Consider the following 17,136-nt stretch of genomic DNA (forward strand, 5'->3'; position numbering starts at 1 on the left):
GACATGGGCTTGGGGGAGGGGGGGGGGGCAGAGTTGTGGCTTGTGGGAAATGAGCAGAGACAGCAGAACCAACACAGGGAAACAAAGAAAGACAAGTAGTAACTGCATTTGGGGAGAGGGGGCAGACGGAGCCCCTGCCTCCCCATGATCCTGACACAAACACCCCAGCCCTGAAGAGGGAGGGGGAGTTTGTGGAAATAAAAAAATATCTTAAAATAGTGGAAGCCACACCCCTGCTCCTCACAGCCCTGGGCTGATCCCTCAGGGGACCAGGGGAGCCCCCCATGGGGGACACGTGGAACCAGACGCTGCAGCCCAGCTTGCCATGCATACAGGCTCTGGAGATGGCAGAGGTGCGGCTCTGGGAAGAGGGGCCGGACTCAGTCCTCCAGGATGATGGGTTCACTGGTGCTGGCAGGGTGGGCTGGGGGCCCCGGCACCAGCGGCGCTATCACAGGCCGTATGGGCAGCACTGGCTTCACCTTGAGTGGCAGGTTGGGCCTACGGGCAGCTCGGCGCATCTCCAGGTGGGTGAGAGCCTTGCGCAGTGCCCTGCAGGAGACAGACAGCGGGGCAGAGTGGGACAGCCTGTAAGCAGGTGGTCAGGGCCCCTCCAAATATCCCCCCAGGCAGCTGTAGGTCCAAGCAGGCACAAGCCAGATAGCTCCTGCTGCCACAACACACAAGAGCCCTCAGCTCAGTGAGGGGCAGCAAGTCACAGCAAGAATGAGCCACAGCCCCTGCCCTCCTCCCAGAGGTTGGGGGGGGGGGGAGAAGAGATGGAATGCCCTCCCCCATTCAAAGACTAGTGGGTTGGACTGGAGGCAAGACTAAATCCCCCAATTTCCCCCCCATCCAACTGAGAGCTTCGATTCTCCCCCAGCTGGCCTTGGGGTGCTCCCCACCAATCCCCTCCCATTACCAAGTGTCCCTTCTGCCTGTCCCACCATCTGCCATGATTTTCCCCATTGTCTGGTGGGACCTGTCCTCCTTGACCTAGTGACTCCCCTTCCCCCCCATTACCTGGGGCCCCCTCTGCCCCTCACCCCCAAGGTACCTGGTGTCCTTAGTGGCCACGAAGACAACAGGGTTGGGGGCATCAGCTGGGTTCAGCTTCTGACGCTTGACAGCTGGCTGGGCACTCGACCGCATCCCTGAGGTCATGGGCCGGCCATTGGCCGAAAACGGGACCCCGCTCCCTGCCACCTGCACCAATCACAGACCAGAGCCATCAGCTGGGCCTTACCCCCTCCTCTGCATGGACCCCACCCCCTAAACCAATCACAGACCAGAACCATCAGCTAAGCCCCACCCTCTGTTGGGACCCACTAACCTGACTCCCATGGGGTTGCCTGAGCAGCGCCCCCCTTGGGAAGGGGCTCTGGGGTCCTGGAGCACAGGTAGGAAGTTCTGACAGCAAGCACCCACCCATGGGTGAGGACCCCCCCGGTCACTCATGCCATCGCTGCCCCCCACACCAGATTGTGTGTGTGGCACTCACGCTGTCGTACGCCCTCTTGCCCACGATGCCGGCCAGGCCCCGGTTCTGGCTCATTTGGTTCCGGTTTATGGGCGTCTTGGTGCCACGTGGCGTTTTTGGTTTCAGAGGGGCCTGCGCAGCTGTAAAACCAGACAGACAGCACCATGAGGATCCCACAGCCTAGTTCATTGCCCTCTCCCCCGCCCCAACATCCTAACTCTCCATGCACACCCCCACCCCAATATATTAACCAAACACAGCCCTCCCCCACTACAATGCCCCACTGTACCCCCATGAGGATTCCTCCAGGGCTGCACCCCAACCTCCCCTTGGGCATTCCTTAACTTGCACTAACTGGGGGGCTTGGGGATGGTGGTATCCATGGGAATTCCCCTTTAAGTGTCTGAGCCCCACGTGCGAGATGGGAATCATTTGCCCAGCAGTGTCCTACCTGCCAGGTTCCCTCTCCGCACACCTGAGGGTATGAAGGGCGGCATGGCCATGACCATCCCTCTGTTCCCTCGTGTGTGTGCCTGCACGAATCTCATCCTAGGTGACTGGCCAGCAGTCCCACCTCCCAGGTGCCATCAGTGGCCCTGAACAGTGATTGGAACATGGCCTTTCTGAACCTGGCCACTGGGCTTAAAGCCCAGTCTAGGACACAGGTTTGGACACAGGGCAGCAGGTTACTCCAACCGGAGGGTTCCTGAAACATGCAGACGAGGCAGCCTGACCTCTGGCTGAAAAAGCTGTGGTACCTGGGGAGAGGGAACGCCTGCCATGTAATAACACTGGAATCCACTAGGGAAGCCATTTAGATGGGCTCTAGGAAGAGACCACTTGTCCCTTAGCGGTGCCAGTTAATGAAACCAAAAGGCAGGGAGACTGGTCCTACTAGGTAAGAGCAGGGCCATAGAGATCTCTCCAAGGTGGAGATACTTCTTTCCCCCACAAGAGGAATTGTACTTAGGAAAGAAATACAAGAGAAAGTGTAGTTAGGAAAGAAAACAGGGAAATTCACTCTGGATTCAGTGGGAATCTTAAAACACCTTTAGGAGGTAGTCTTGCCACCCCCTGATCTGGATGAAACATGGTATAACGGAGCCAGGGGGCTTGGAGTTTGCTGACGTGCTTGGCTGATAGAATGGCCACCAGAAGAGCCACATTGAGAGTAAGGTGCTGAAGGGAATATTCAGAGAGGGGCTCAGAGATGGCTACATGAGCCCTGCCAGGCCTTTATTTGGCTTTCTAAATGTAGGAGGGAGAATACACCACATGACTGGACTGCGCTGACATGCTCTAGCTGCTGCAAGGTGGACCTTGACCGAACTGATCTAGAGTCCACAGATTCAGATGCAGACCACACAGTCAAGATTCTTGACACTAGGGCTTTCCAGAGAGTCATGGCTACATGGTTGCTCCCAGAATGAGAATCTTCTCATTGTGAGAAGTTCGTTCTCCTTGTGGAGAGCTTTCTGCTTGGTAAAATCAGTCCTCAGACTTGCAATGAACAGGCTGTATTGGCAGCCCTTAACCAGCCAACACGAGCAGGTAGTTAGATGTTTGCGTCTGGATGGAGAATCTGGCCATGATTCTGTGATACGGTATTAGGACAATCTGATAGTGCTATTGAAGGCAGAGGTGACATTTGAATGAGATCCAGCAACTAGAATGATGTTTGTAGGCAGTCTCATCTCTCCCAGAGACGATGGTTCCCCTATCTGAAGCTGGTCCATCTGAGCACCCCAGCCTGTCCCAGAAGAATCTGGTATTGAAGTCTTTGTTGGTGGAAGGATGGAGATGCAGAGCTTCTGTTGACCAGTTTAATGATGACATGATACGAATTGGGATGATGACATGCATGTCTGTCTTGTAAGGCAATAAACGGACTTGAGCCAGCCCTGTGCTGGGAGAGGCAAAGCCTAGCTAGCAGCATCATGTCAGAGCAGCCTAAGAGGCGAGGACAGGTTTTCACCATGGCTGATTGATTTAATATGATGTGGGAGGTCACAGAATTTAAGCCAGGAGGACCATCTAGTCTGACCTTCTGTATAGCTCAGACCACTCAACCCCAGCCAGTTAACTCAGGCTATTGGGCTCAATAACCAGGAGCAGACTAAGTATTACAGCCCTCACGGGACTAACTAGTATGTGCCACAGGCAGAGACTAGGAAAGAGCAAAGTGCACTACTTGATGCCCCTGCAATGGCCAATGGTTGTCTGGGGAAATCTCTCCTTGGGAAGGTACACCACTGATGAACAGGGAGTCAATCAGAGCTACTATGAACCATCTGGGGTTGGATGATTTGCTGGAATTTATCATCAAGAGGAGAAATTCCAGAAGTCTGGAAGAGGGCAAATGTAGTACCAATCTATAAAAAGGGGAATTAAGGACAACCTGGGGAATTACAGACCAGTCAGCATAACTTCAATAGCCGGAAAGATAATGGAGCAAATAATATGTGGTATATCTTGACTTTAGTAAGGCTTTTGATACTGTTGTGCGTGGCCTTCTCATAAACAAACTAGGGAAATACAACCTAAATGGAGGTACTATAAGGTGGATGCATAACTGGTTCGAAAATCGCTCCCAGAGAAGAGTTATCAGTGGTTCACAGTCAGGCTGGAAGGGCATAACAAGTGGGGTCCCGCAGGGAACAGTTCTGGCTCCGGTTCTGTTCAATATCTTCATCAATGATTTAGATAACGGCATAGAGAGTACACTTATAAAGTTTGCAGATGATACCAAGCTGGGAGGGGTTAAAAGTGCTTTGGACGATAGGATTGAAATTCAAAATGATCTGGCAGCAGGTTTGAAGTAAGTAGGATGAAATTCAGGAAGGAGAAATGCAAAGTACTCCATATCGGAAAGAACAATCAGTTGCATACATACAAAATGGGAAATGACTGCCTAGGAAGGAGTGCTGCGGAAAGGGATCTGAGGGGGGTCATAGTGGATCATAAGCTAAATATGAGTCAACAATGTAATATTGCAAAAAAGGGCAAACATCCTTCTGGGATGTATTAGCAGGAATGTTGTAAGCAAGACACGAGAAGTAACTCTTCCTCTCTACTCCGTGCTGATAAGGCCTCAGCTGGAATATTGTGTCCAGTTCTCGGCACCACATTTCAGGAAATGTGGATAAACGAGAGAAAATCCAGAGAAGAGCAACAAAAATGATTAAAGGTCTAGAAAACATGACCTATGAGCAAAGATTGAAAAAATTAGATTTGTTTAGTCTGGAGAAGAGAAAACTGAGGTGGGACATGATAACAGTTTTCAAGTACACAAAGGGTTGTTGCAAGAAGGGAGGGAGGTAAATTGTTCTCGTTAAACTCAGAGGATAGGACAAGAGATAATGGGCTTAAATTGCAGCCAGGGAGGTTTAGGTTGGACATTAGGAAAAACTTCCTGTCAGGGTGGTTAAGCACTGGAACAAATTGCCTAGGGAGGTTATAAAATCTCCATCATTGGAGGTTTTTAAGAGCAGGTTAGATGCACACCTGTTAAGGGTGGTCTAGTTATTACTTAGTCCTGCCTTGAGTGCAGGGGACTGGACTAGATGACTTAATGAATTCCCTTCCAGTTCTATGATAAGGCTGAATTTCTTGAATACTCCAAGGACAGAATCTAGGGAGACTTCCTGATGGGGCTGCCTAGACATCCATGCTCTGTCTCTTCAGCTGTCTCACCAGGTACTTTGTAAAGACTCTTGGTCCTCTAGAGATACCAAAGGTCAGCACCTTGCAGTGATAATGGTTGCCCTACAGTCAGAGGTACTTCTATAGCACAATTGCTCTAGCCCACAGGAAGGGCACATCCTGTAAGTCTGGAACCACAAACCAGCCTTGAGCCTGTAATAAAGGGATGAGGGATGCGAGCATTGCCATCCAGGAAGGTGCATATGTGCCTGCTCGGCCTTCTCAAGTTGAGGATGGGATGTGGTCCCCCTTTTTTCTTGGAATAAAGAACTATCAGGAGTAGAAACCATTTCCCTGCTCCTAGGCAGGCAGGGAGGCCACTTGCAATTGGTTTTCATGAGAAGGGCCCCTGGGGAGGGACAGGAAAGGGGGTAGAGACTGGAACGGGAGTACTCTGGCAGATGATTTATAGTACCCATTGGTCAGTAATTACTCCACATCAGAGTGAATAAAGGTGGCATCCCAAGATAAGGTTGGGGAGAGGAGCTCTGGATTGTGACTCTTGACCTGTGTGTCAAACCTGCTCCCTAGACAATGAAGTTGGGATGGCTAGTGGTGGATGAGAAAACCTAGGTTGCTGCTGCGAGCAGATGGCTGTTCCTTGCCCAGTCTGGCTTCCTTCTGTAGGCCGGAGTACGAATGCCCAATAATTGCAGCAGGTCTCTGGAATCCTTCAGGGAATGTACAGCATCATAGTACAGGGGCTAAATATCTCTTGAACTGCCAGTCTGAAATGGTATTCTGCAACTCCTTTGGGACACCTGGTGCCTGTAGCCATGTGGTGACTCCTACGGCCATGGATCTAGCCACATATCCCAAGCATCCATGGCTGCTTGGAGAGATGTTTGCACCAGTGACAGATGTTATTGCCTTTAGATATTGTCTATCCTCTTAAACTCTACTGACAAAGGGAGCTTTCTCCCAAGTTAGAGTCCGACTCAGAATAGTGCTTGGTAATTTGCTATCTGTACCTGGGACAAGGCAGAGAAGTAAGATTTTCTACCTCAGAGAAGTCGAGCTTTCTATTCGGGGTTTTGTCTTTCAGCGTAGACATCAGTGGACCAGCCTGTCTGTCTGTCTCATTCCGAGACCACCAGAAATCCAGAGACCAGGTGGATGTAGAACTTCTCAGCTCCCTTCTGCAGAACTTGATCTCCTTTTTCCTCCACTTACTTTGAAATTGGGGTGAAGGTACCCAGGGGTTTCCAGAGATCTGTGACTGGCTCCACTGTGCCCTTCCCAACTGGCTTCATCATCCTGTCCAGAGCAGAGATGTCAAGCAGTCTGAGGGATGAGGGGTCCTGGATCACTGAGGTCTCAGTTTCTAGAGCATCAGAGTCTGAGTAGTCTGCTCCTGTAGCCATCCAGAGCAGAGGAGGCTGCTTTCTCAGGTGAGACAAGGAGGGATCTATTGGAGAGGTTGGGGACACTGCTCCTCAGTTTCAGCACCAGTCTCTCCCTCCTCTGCAGGATGTTCTTCCTCATCTCTAACCCTTCAAGCATCTCACAGCCAAGGGATCTGGGTCGTCTCTTAAGGGGCCCCTGTAGTCAAAGCTGCAGGAGAGTGGAACATTCTTTGCTTGCCAGTGTGCTAAAGGAAGAGCTACTTCTGGAGGATTTCAGAGTGGAGTCCAGTACGGCCACAGTGAAGAGCTGTAAGAGTGGGGCAAGTCAGACCACTGCCATGGATGTGGGTGTCAGAGGACAGAACAGCGCTCTGAAACAAGTGGTGCTCACTGGAGAGGAGCCCATCCCAAAGCCCGGTATACGGGCGGGAAGAGGTGGTGTTGTCTGGAGAGGGATAGGAGATTTCCTGCGATAGCAATGTGACCTCTTGGCCAGTGTGTCAGCACAGCTGTTGAAGATTGTTCCGTGTGTAGCATACTTGGGACCAAAGAAGTAGCAACTCCCCAAACCAGAAACTGTTCGAGTCTATCACTGGTACCGACAGCTCCAATGCCAACAAATTTGTCATTTTAGTACCCACGGGTGCTGGACCACTTGATTCCTTGTCACTTGCCCCTGGATTCTGAGAGGGAGGGGACCGAAGGCCAATGACTTTTCTTAGGCCTCTCAGCACCTCCTCGTTCCTGGAAGGTAGATTGGTGCCTGAAGCTATGTGTGGTCTGGTGTTCTCGGCAAGTCTGCCTCAGAGGGGAGAATGTGGTACCAGCCTTTAGCACTGGAGCAGCCAGTGATGCCAAGCTGACTTTTGGCAGCTGTGGCTGGCCTATTGGTACCATTTTAGATTCCCCCAATGGTACCGGTCTCAGGAGCTGCATCCCAGCTGCCAGCAGCACTGACTGCCAGGGACTTGAAGTGGAAGGTCTTGTGTGCAGCCTGATATCCATTCTTCTGGGTTCAAAGTGCTCCCGACTGCTCCAGAAGCAGCATTTCAGCCGAATGTCCCTGATTGTCTTGTTGACAAGAAGGATTAGCAGAGAGTGCACCAATCGGATACATGTCTTGCCTAGGCAGACAGTTAAGGGCCACGTCCATGGGAAAGGGGAACAAGCACAGGGTGGGAAGCCTGAGGGCCTTCAATCCATAAAGCACCAAAGAAAAATAAGGAACTTGGGAGAAGCGGGGAGGGGATCATTGAGAAAACTAAGGGAAAAAAGCATTTAAGGGATTAACGCGACCTACCTACCACTAGAAAACATGCTGAGGGCAGCAGGCAGCCACAGCCTGGCTCTATCTCGCTGCCAGGGGCAGCAAGAGGAACTGAGGGACGGTTGCATCCACTCTGCCCTTTTTGCCTACAGCTGGGGGCATGCAAGGGCATCCAACCTCATGCAAATGCACCTAGAGTGGGATCCACAGACAAGCACTCAAAGACCATGGAGCAACAGCCCCGTTCAGGTGGAGAGCAGTGCTGTCCGGTCAATGCGGGGGCTGAGGAGTTTCCCCCTTGGGATGGGGGTAAGGGCTGGTGTGGGGCATGGGAAGCCAGGCAGGTGTGGGGCTGCAGGCCTCAGTCCTTCCCAGCTGGGCTCTCCCTGCTGTGCCTAGAGCTCTGTGCCCCTGGCCCTTACCCAGCTCCTTGACAATGGTGGCCAGTGGCAGTCGCACCAGGGGGTGAATCTTCAGGGGGGTCTTGGCTGCCTTGGGTAGCCGGATCGAGCCTATGGAGGGAAGCAGAGAGTGGGTGTGAGATAGGGGAGCCCATGGTGTCCTCCCTCCCAGCCCAGCACACGTACACTCAGCCTTGATGGCGTTGGCATTGATAGGGGCATAGGGGCGCCGGGCAGCACGGCGTGGCTGCAGGATGTCGCGGCACATGCGGCGGGCAATGCGGGTCAGCTTGGTGGTCTGCAGCAGGAAAGTCTGGCGGTTCTTGGCCAGCAGCTTGGCCCGGTTGGCGCTGGTTGTATAGGGAGAAAGACTCTGGGCTTCCGGCCTTGACATGTGGCCCCTGGAGTGTGGCTCCTGCGACACAGAAGGGGAAGTGGGTCAGGGCCCAGCATGGGGCACTGGGAGAGCCTGGGGGCAGGGACACAGCCCAGCACAGGTTGGACAGAGGAGCCCAAGGCTCAAGTGCTGGCAGTCCCCAGATCTCACCCTGTGGGGTATGTACACCCCCTGGGACCACGAGGAATGAGGGCCTCCCTAGTGCAGCCTAATGCCCCTGCCCCCCCCCACCAGCCCCCAATGCAGGCATTAATCATGGAAGGCCGCACCCATGCCCATCCACTCCAGCAGGCATTACCGAGACACTGCATGCAGCTCCCTGCATGCCTATGCCCCTGGGCGGGGATTGCCACATCACTGTCAGTGCTCTGCATGCCCATCTCCCGGGAAGTGTTACTGTGGCGCCATACCCCTCAGCAGGCATTACCGTGGCACTGCGGGCAGCTCCCTCCAGCTGTGTCGGGGTCTTCAGCCCCCCGTATTTCTTCCAGTAGATCCAGCAAGAGGCACAGAGGCGGCACTGCATGTTGGGCGGGCCCCAGGCATACCACTGTGCTGACTGGGTGGCTGAGGGCAAGGAGAGACTGCATCATTAGGGGGAGGGGACTCCACAACCGAGCAACTCACTGACAGGGAGGCCCAGGGACCCGACCTCCCTCCCCCGGGACAGGATCCATGGCAGCAGTCAGGGCCCTCCACCCCCAGGACCGGGCACAGACAACCCCACTCCTTGGAGCCCCATGTCAGCACTCACTGTGGCAGCTTTCACAGGTCAGCCCCTTCTGGAAGCCAGCCCCGTTCATGCCAGGCTTGGAGCCCACCGAGATGATCTGATTGGGGTTAGGTTTAGTACTGCCAGGGGAGAAGAGACAAGGTCACACCCAACTCCGGCTCCAGCCCACCCGCCACCTAGGAGGAAGGCAGGTGGCCTGCTCCCCACAGTGCATGGGACAGGCACCTCTTACCCCAGCCCTCCATTAGAAGAAGACATAGTCTCTCCCTCAGGCCTAACCTCCTGTGGTCCTGTCCCAGCTCCCCCACCTGCTCACACCGGGGGGTGTGTGACTCCCCCCTCCCCCATGCTCACACTAGGCGGGGGTGAGAGCCCCCCACACACACACCCCCATCCCCCTCCACCATACTCACTAGGTAGGGATGTAGACCTGCTTCAGTTTGCTATCAGCTTCAGCAGCCTTCAACCTTTTCTGCAAACAGAGACACAGCCTAAGCAGGGGAGGAGATGCAGCCCCCTCACTCAGCCCGGCAGGAGGAAGGCCCAGTCCCAGAGCCCCTCACCTCCTGGGCCCAGCTCACCTGCTGGATGTAGCGGTCGGTGGTTTTCCACATGTAGTAGAACTGCACAATGCTGGCCAGGGACTTCCAGGGCAGCTGCAAGGGCCAGAGAGGCAGTCAGACAGCACCAGGAGAGCCCCACACACCCAGCCCCAGGAGGCATGGGGTGGGAGGGAGACAGCAGTGCCTCAGCACTCCCTGCCGACCCGAGCCAGTGCAGGATCAGTCTCCAGGGCTCCCAGCCCCGCTTCTGGGTCCACGTCCCCCCCAAGATGGAGCAGTCCAGTGTGGGTGCCTGGGAGGTTCTTACCACCCCTGCAGAGGAAGGACTTAAAGCTGGTCCCAGCTGGATCCATCCCCCCCATCACTACTCACGAAGTCTTGTCGGATGTCATTGAAGTCCTTGCCATACTTCTCCAGCGCCTCCTCAAAGAGCATGGCCTCCGAGGCCGACCACTCCTCCATCTCATCGCGGCACAGCACTGGGCCCCCCTGGGGCACCAGCGTCGACATGGCCTTGGCGAGGTCATAGCCATTCCGCTGCAGTGTGTCCATGGCGTGGAACTGCGGGGAAAGGGGTGGTCAGCAGGCTGTCGCTCCTGGCTGCCGGGGGAGGAGTGCAATGTTCCCCAGGGGTTACATCCCTCAGCCTCTGGGCAGGGAGCAACCCAAGCCCCCCCAGCCTTGAGTCAGGAGGGTTGAGATAGCTTCTGAGGCCCCTGTAACATCCAGTGAGTCACCTTGGGTTGTAGGGGCCCCTCCAGGAGCCAGTGGGGATAAGGACACCACACAAATGGACTGCAGAACTCAGAAAACACATAGCCTGTTCCCTGCCCCCCAATCTCCTTCTCACCAGTGTGATGTCCCGGGAGGCGGCAGCTGCGCTCATGTGCAGACTGGGCTGCCGGATGGAGCTGCTGCAGTCCAGAGCTCGAGCAAAGGTCCCAACGGCCCTGGGGAGGGACACAGGTTAGCGACAACCCAGAGCCCAAGGGGGCCTCACGTGAATCAAGACCCCCACCCGCCAGTCCATTGAGCACCGTGCCCCTCTCCCCCACTGGCATCTCACCGAGCCACCACCAAGAATTGGTCAATCTGCCGGTCGGTCAGTGGGTTGTCAGGGTCCCAGACCTTCATCTCCATCTTCTGCTGGTTCCGATTGTCCGACTCACCTGTGGGGAGGGGCCAGTCAGGAAAGACAATACTGCATCTCTTCCTCCACCCCGAGAGAGACAGGCAAGGCACATGGCTCCCCTAGGGCACTGGGGTCCTCCCCCTGGGACATGGTTCCCCCAGAGAACAAGGCTGACCTCCCCCAGGGGCACAGATTGGTCCAGGAGACACCCTCCCCCATCACCTTCAGCCAGCCGGTCGGGGATCTCAGCTTGGTACTTGCAGCCGACCCGGATCTCCCCCTGGTCAGCCAGAAGCGTCTTCTGGACAGGGTCAAAGACCAGCGAGTAGAAGAAGCAGTCCTGGGGTAGGGGCAGAGGGATGAGGCAGGGCAGCCCAGCAGACTGGTCTCCCACAACCCTGCCCCACCCAGAAACAGCTCTTCCCATCCCCCCAAGAGAGAGCTGTGTCCTGGTTTCAACCCTTCTCACCTGCAGCCAGGCAAGGGGCAAGTCCTCCTTCTTCCCTGCCCCCACCCCCTGACCAGTTCCAGGGAGCTGAGCCCAGCCCCATAACCCCTGCAGACCCAGCCCCTCCACAGGCCCAACTCCTCACCTCCTTCTCCAGGTACTGGCTGAGGATGTCAGTCTCGTTGAGCAGTGTGACGCTGCATTTCCCCCTGCAGGAACCAAGCACAGGTCACATCACAAGCTGGCCCCATGGCTCCCCCTGCTCCAGATCGGGGCCCTGAGGCATCCCGCCAGACCCACCAGCAGCAGCAGAGTCAGCCCTGCAGAGCTGTTGCCCCAGGCTCACACCCCTCCCTGTGCAACTGCCATGGTGCTGGACCCCCCCAGAGGACACAAGAGTCAGGGATGGCAACAGGGAGGCAAGAAACCCAGGATAAGTCCCCCCTGGCTGAGGATGGCCCCTCCCTCAAAAGAGCCCTAGTCCCCATGCCCAGCAGAGCTCCCCCACGCACCGTATGTGGGTGGCTGGCAGCGACTCAAACTGGCGCGACAGGAAGAGCTCACGATGCTTCAGCTGGTGCCGCTGCTGCTCCGACACCCCCGGCTGCTTCGACTCCTCCTCAAACTCGCCTGCAGCAGGACACGAGGGTCAGGGGCTCCCACACTCACCACCTCCCCCCCCCAACACATAGCCCCCAGCCTCTCCACCTCCGCCTGAGAGCCCACAACCCCACCACCTCCCCTCAACAGACAGCCTCACAGAGACCTCCCTAACAGACAGCCCCATGGAAACCCCATCCCCCTCCCCTGACACACAAACACTTCTCCCTGACAGACAGCCCCACAGATACACCAACCCCTACAGCAAAATCAGACCCCAATCTCCCACATCCCAGCCAAAGGCTGCTACTGTCCGTCCCTAATCACTCACTGCCCCCAAGTGCACACCCCCCACCCAGTACCAGGAGCAAAGCTCTGCTGCTCCCATCACCCACTATCCCCCAGGAACAGAGAGTACTACCCCACCCCCCATTCAGCCCCCAAGCTGAACCCTCCCCTTCCTACCCCCACCACAGTTCATAGCACACTGCCCTACCCAGAACAGGGCAACCCCCAGGATTAACCGTCCCCTCCCTGCCCTGGAGCACCCATAACTCCCCCTGCAGCAGAGCACCTGCCTGGGGTTAACTCTCCCCATGCTGAAAAGCAGAGTGTTCCCCCTCCCCAATAACCCCTGGAGCACAGCACCGCCCCGGATTAACCCACCCCCGCTGCCCAAGAGCAGAATGCACTCCCCTCAGAACCCTCCCCCTAGCAGAGCACGCTCCCCCATCCTCAGAGGCCCAACCCACCCACCGCCAGCAGGAAGTGGCCAAGCTGCACCACCGCCAAGAAGCTCATTGTTCTCCAAGCCCCACTGTCTCCAGCACTTGGCAGCAGCCCAGTTGGGGATGGCACTGATTCTACCCCTGTTCACACGTTCAGGAAGCCCTGTGGGGTGGGGGCAGGGTAGGTGGGGACAGCCCCCTGGGACCCAGTCCCACTCTTCGCCCACTCCACTTGGGCAGAGTCAAGGATGGCCTCCACTGAACAGGCCCGGAAACCCCAAGCCCAGGCAAGCAGCTAGCACAGGCCCCAACCGGAAGAGCTCCCACGGCCTGTTAACCCTGCACTGCCCATGGCCTCCACGCTGCACCAGCCTCATACATGAGGAGCTAGGGAAAGCTGGGCAAGCTCCACCCCCAGCACCCCTCACTCCTGACCCACAGCCCCCTGCTGTGCCAGCTGCCTCCACCCCCTTGCCTACAGCTCTACTGGTGCCCCTCACTCCCAATCTGCAGCCCCCTGCTACCCCAGCTCTGGACTGGGAAATGAACTAACATCCCCCCCGCCCACATACACACACACCCACCCTGGGCTCGGGTCTTATCAGTTGCATTTGCTGATTGTGTGTTTGACACCAGTGCTCTTGGGGCGAAAGGTCAAAGTCTTGGCACCTGCAAGACACTTCACAAATCCTTGGGCACTGCCCAGTGCAGGGTGAACAGGTGTGAGACAGGGAGGAGGAGGATGTGGGACCCTGATTCTACTGTGTGCTGAGGGGCTCATCACCCCAGAGACACTACCTGCCCCATACCACAAATGACAAGGATTAGTGCCACTCTTACCCAGTGCCTGCAGCCTAGGGAAAAGGAAAGGAGGAGGAGACAGGGCTGGGGAAGGAGCTGGCAGCTCTCCTAGCCAGGCAAGCAGGGAGCTGCCCAGGGAGGGGCGGGCGGGATGGCCTTTCACCCACTAGCTCCAGGTGGCAGCAACTCTGCTAGCATGTCTGCCCTGCAACACAGACCCAGGGCCATAATCTTCCCCCAACCAGCTCCACCCCCGACATGCCCCACTGCCCCCCAACAGCATCCTACACACATCCCAGTCCCCAAGACTCCACACCTGAGAGAGCCACTGCTCCCCAACGACTAGGACTGTCCCCCAACCCAATGCATGCCCCTACTACTTCATCTATGATCCCCAAAGACAGACCCACCCCCTTCTAGCCTGAGACAGCCTAATAGACCCCCAAGACCTCTACCCCACTCCACACACACCCCGAGACAGACCCCCAGAGGCCCCAGGCCTGCCAGTAGAGCCATGGGGATGGGCCCCAGCACTCACGAGCGTTGCTGTCAGCCAGGCTGTTGAGGCTGCTGGAGATGTCCCGGCGCCGGAAGAGACACACCACCTTTGCCTCCACATTGCCATTGGCTGTCTGGGGATGAGAGCAGGACGCTGCCTGAGAGGAGGGGCTGGCACTGCTGTTCCCCTGGGAGTTGCTCCTCACCACCCCCACATCCTGGACACAGCACTCGGTGCAGCCTCCCAGCTGGGGCACTGAGGCAATGGCCAGGGGATCCCAGCTCCCTCCCATACTTACACATGGCAGGCTCAGAGCAGCTGCAGTGCCCCCAGGAGCAACCTTTCAATCTGGCCAATGGGTCCCTCCTGTAGAGGGGGTCTGGCTACAAATCCCCAAAGTTGTGTGTCTGTGGGGGTCTAGCTGCAGATATATGGACAGGGTACATCTGGCTGTTGCTCCCAAGCCCAGTAGGGGGTGCAGGGCGGAGGAGGGGTGTGGGTCTCAGGTGTGAGGGGTGTGTGGATGTCTAGCTCTGGTCCCAAAGCCCGAGGGAGGTGGGTCTCTGGTGCACGGTTGCTGGGGGTGAGCATACAGGTACCAGCTGTGGTCCTGTGGCCCTAAGCGGTGCACGCAGGACATGTGTGTGGGGGGGTCCCCTGGGTGTGGTCCCATGGCCCCTCACCTTGTTGAGCTCCTCAATGCGCCGGACAAGATAGGGGTTACTGGAGGAATTCTCAAAATAGACGTAGTCTGCAGAGACAATTGAGACCGAAGATGTCAGAGGGAAATCAGGAGAACAGGCAGGCATCCGGGAAGCACAGGCTGAACCCTCAGAGCCGTCACACGAGCCACCTGTTCCCACGGGGGCACACCACCACCTTCAGTCTCCACCCCAGTGCCACCTGCTCCCAATGGGGCATTCATCTCCTCCGTGGGGCTGCCTTACCTAGACTGCTCCAGCTGTTTCATACTCGCCTGCCAAACACCCTGTGTATCCATGGGGTTTCCTGTCCCCACCCTAGGCCAGGCCCTGAACAGCAGTAGCCAGGCAGTCCCCAAAGGGGGAGGTCCCTCTCCCAGTCTCCATCTCACCAGTCAGCAAAGCAGCAGGCACCAATACATTTGTCCCATCAGCATCCACTTGCATACATAGCCAACATTGCCCAGGCTGCAGCACCCCAGAGCAGGGGACAACTTCCTATCTCACCCCCTTAGCACCCAGACCTCCCACACTGCCACTCTCAGTCACAGTCAGGCACCAGGTGGCACCCCACGCTGGCACCACCTGCCAAACATCTGCATGGACAGGGCCCGGTCTAAGGGCAGCATTGCCAGTGCCTGGTGATAGGTTCCAGCCTGGAGCAGCAAAAGCTAGGCCTGGGCAGCATTTACCAGGCTCAGAAGGTAGCTGAGGCACACTGCCCAGGCAGCAGACCAGCCATGTACTGCTGTGGGAACAGCGCTGCCAGGATAGGAGGAGACAGCCCCCCTCCCCCAAGCAGCACAACTGCAAAAGGATCTCAGTGTAAAATCAGACACACACACATACAGTCAGCACAAGGGGAGGATGTTATAAAATAGAGCCACTGGGAAGGACAGACCCTTCCGTCAAAGTGCAACTCCTCCAAAATGAGATGTCCCACAACCGTCCCCACCTCCTAACCAACTGTTCCACACACCATTTCCATAACAAGACTCCCAAGCTACCCCACATAACTTACCCTCCACAACATCCCCCAACCAGGCCGCCGCCTCCTCCTCCCACAGCCCATAATCCACCCCCAATTGCCCCAAAACTATATACACCTTTCCCAGCCCTCCAGTTCCTCCCCACACACAACCCACCCCCCCAAACTGCCCCCATATACACCCTGCCCCCCTGGGCTCCCCACAACCAGATTCCCACTGACTCCCCCCCCGCAAAGCACCTCACACCCCTCTTGGTCAACTGCCCCACAGACACCCCACAAGCAAACTCCTGACCACACAAACACCTCACTGACTCCCATTTCCCAATTGCTCCCCAACCAGCCATACCCACAGCTCACCAAGTCCTGTACTCCATACAACCAGCTCACCGCCCTGGACCACATATGGGCCCCACACTCAGTAAATTCCCTTACCCCATGTAACCAAACTTGCTGCCCCCCAAAGGATTCCCTCCACCCCATAACCTGCCAGTTCCCACCACAACCTACCTCATCCCCAAATAACCAGCCCATTACTAACCCAATCCACCAACCAGAACCGCAAGTGCCCTATTTCCCCCCAGTCCTTGAACTTGGTCTTCATACCATGCCACCAGCTCACTACACCAGACTCCCCTGCCCCCACATAACTAGCCCATCATCCCTAACCCGCATTGTCCACCTCCCCCCACCGCCCCATGCCCTCCAGAGCCTACGAACACCCCATACCTGATGAAAGCGCCTCCCTATCCCACAGCGCCCCCACTCTGTAACCCCCCCCAACAAACCCGCTGCTCCCCACCCCCAACCCCCTCATATGGCCTGCTCCCTGTGGGTCAGCCCGCTCCGCCCCCTCCCCTCCCCCGACACAAGGGCGCAGCATGTGGGGGGGAGAACAGCCTCTCCCTCCCCCCACCGCCGCGTCCGGCCCCACTTCCCCCCACACTGACATCTCCGGTCCGGCCACTGCCCCGCAGCGCCACTCTCCTGGGGGCGCCCCAGCACCGCCTGCCCCGCTCGCTCCCCCAGCCCGCGCCTCCACCGCCCAGCCCCCCACGGGTCCCCCCAGCCCGGTCCAGCCCCCCAGGCCAACCCCGCTCTGGCCAGCTCGGTCCCAGCCGGGGGCAGCCCGGCCCCAGACTCACCCCCCACCCGGTACATATTGGCCGCCATGGCCCCGCCGCGCGATGGGGGAAAGGGGGGGGGGTTCCGTCCGGCTCCGCTCAGGCCCTCGCTAGCCCCGCTCCCGGCCGCTCTTCATCTCCTCCCGCTCCGCCGCGCTACCGCCTCCTCCTCCTCCTCCTCCTCCTCACGCAAGGCCGGGGCCAGGCGGCTTCGGGCGGTTCCGGC

The 17,136-nt window shown here is 57.0% G+C and overlaps 1 protein-coding gene across 1 annotated transcript; it reads right to left on the reverse strand.

Moving 5' to 3' along the window:
* Window positions 1-90: 90 nt before the first annotated feature.
* MTA2 (metastasis associated 1 family member 2) lies at window positions 91-17,083 on the reverse strand. The gene is made up of 18 exons (XM_050960554.1): window positions 16,932-17,083; window positions 14,781-14,848; window positions 14,137-14,230; window positions 11,982-12,099; window positions 11,615-11,678; window positions 11,244-11,361; window positions 10,956-11,058; window positions 10,740-10,839; window positions 10,262-10,450; window positions 9,908-9,982; window positions 9,740-9,798; window positions 9,348-9,445; window positions 9,021-9,160; window positions 8,383-8,611; window positions 8,218-8,307; window positions 1,502-1,620; window positions 1,058-1,206; window positions 91-552 (listed from the first exon to the last, which is right to left on the reverse strand). The coding sequence occupies exons 1-18, from the start codon at window positions 16,957-16,959 to the stop codon at window positions 381-383; spliced, it is 2,013 nt and encodes a 670-aa protein (XP_050816511.1). The 5' UTR covers window positions 16,960-17,083; the 3' UTR covers window positions 91-380.
* Between the last annotated feature and the right edge of the window lie 53 nt (window positions 17,084-17,136).

Source organism: Gopherus flavomarginatus, chromosome 6, assembly GCF_025201925.1.
Source record: "Gopherus flavomarginatus isolate rGopFla2 chromosome 6, rGopFla2.mat.asm, whole genome shotgun sequence".
Lineage (NCBI taxonomy): Eukaryota > Metazoa > Chordata > Testudines > Testudinidae > Gopherus > Gopherus flavomarginatus.

Excerpts from the sequence above, each read along its gene's own strand:
- MTA2 (XM_050960554.1), bottom strand. The coding sequence starts at position 16,959 with ATGGCGGCCAATATGTACCGGGTGGGGG. Across the intron at positions 11,362-11,614 it reads GCCAGTACCTGGAGAAGGAG|GACTGCTTCTTCTACTCGCT; the intron begins GTGAGGAGTTGG and ends CCCCTACCCCAG. Across the intron at positions 553-1,057 it reads GTGGCCACTAAGGACACCAG|GGCACTGCGCAAGGCTCTCA; the intron begins GTACCTTGGGGG and ends TGTCTCCTGCAG.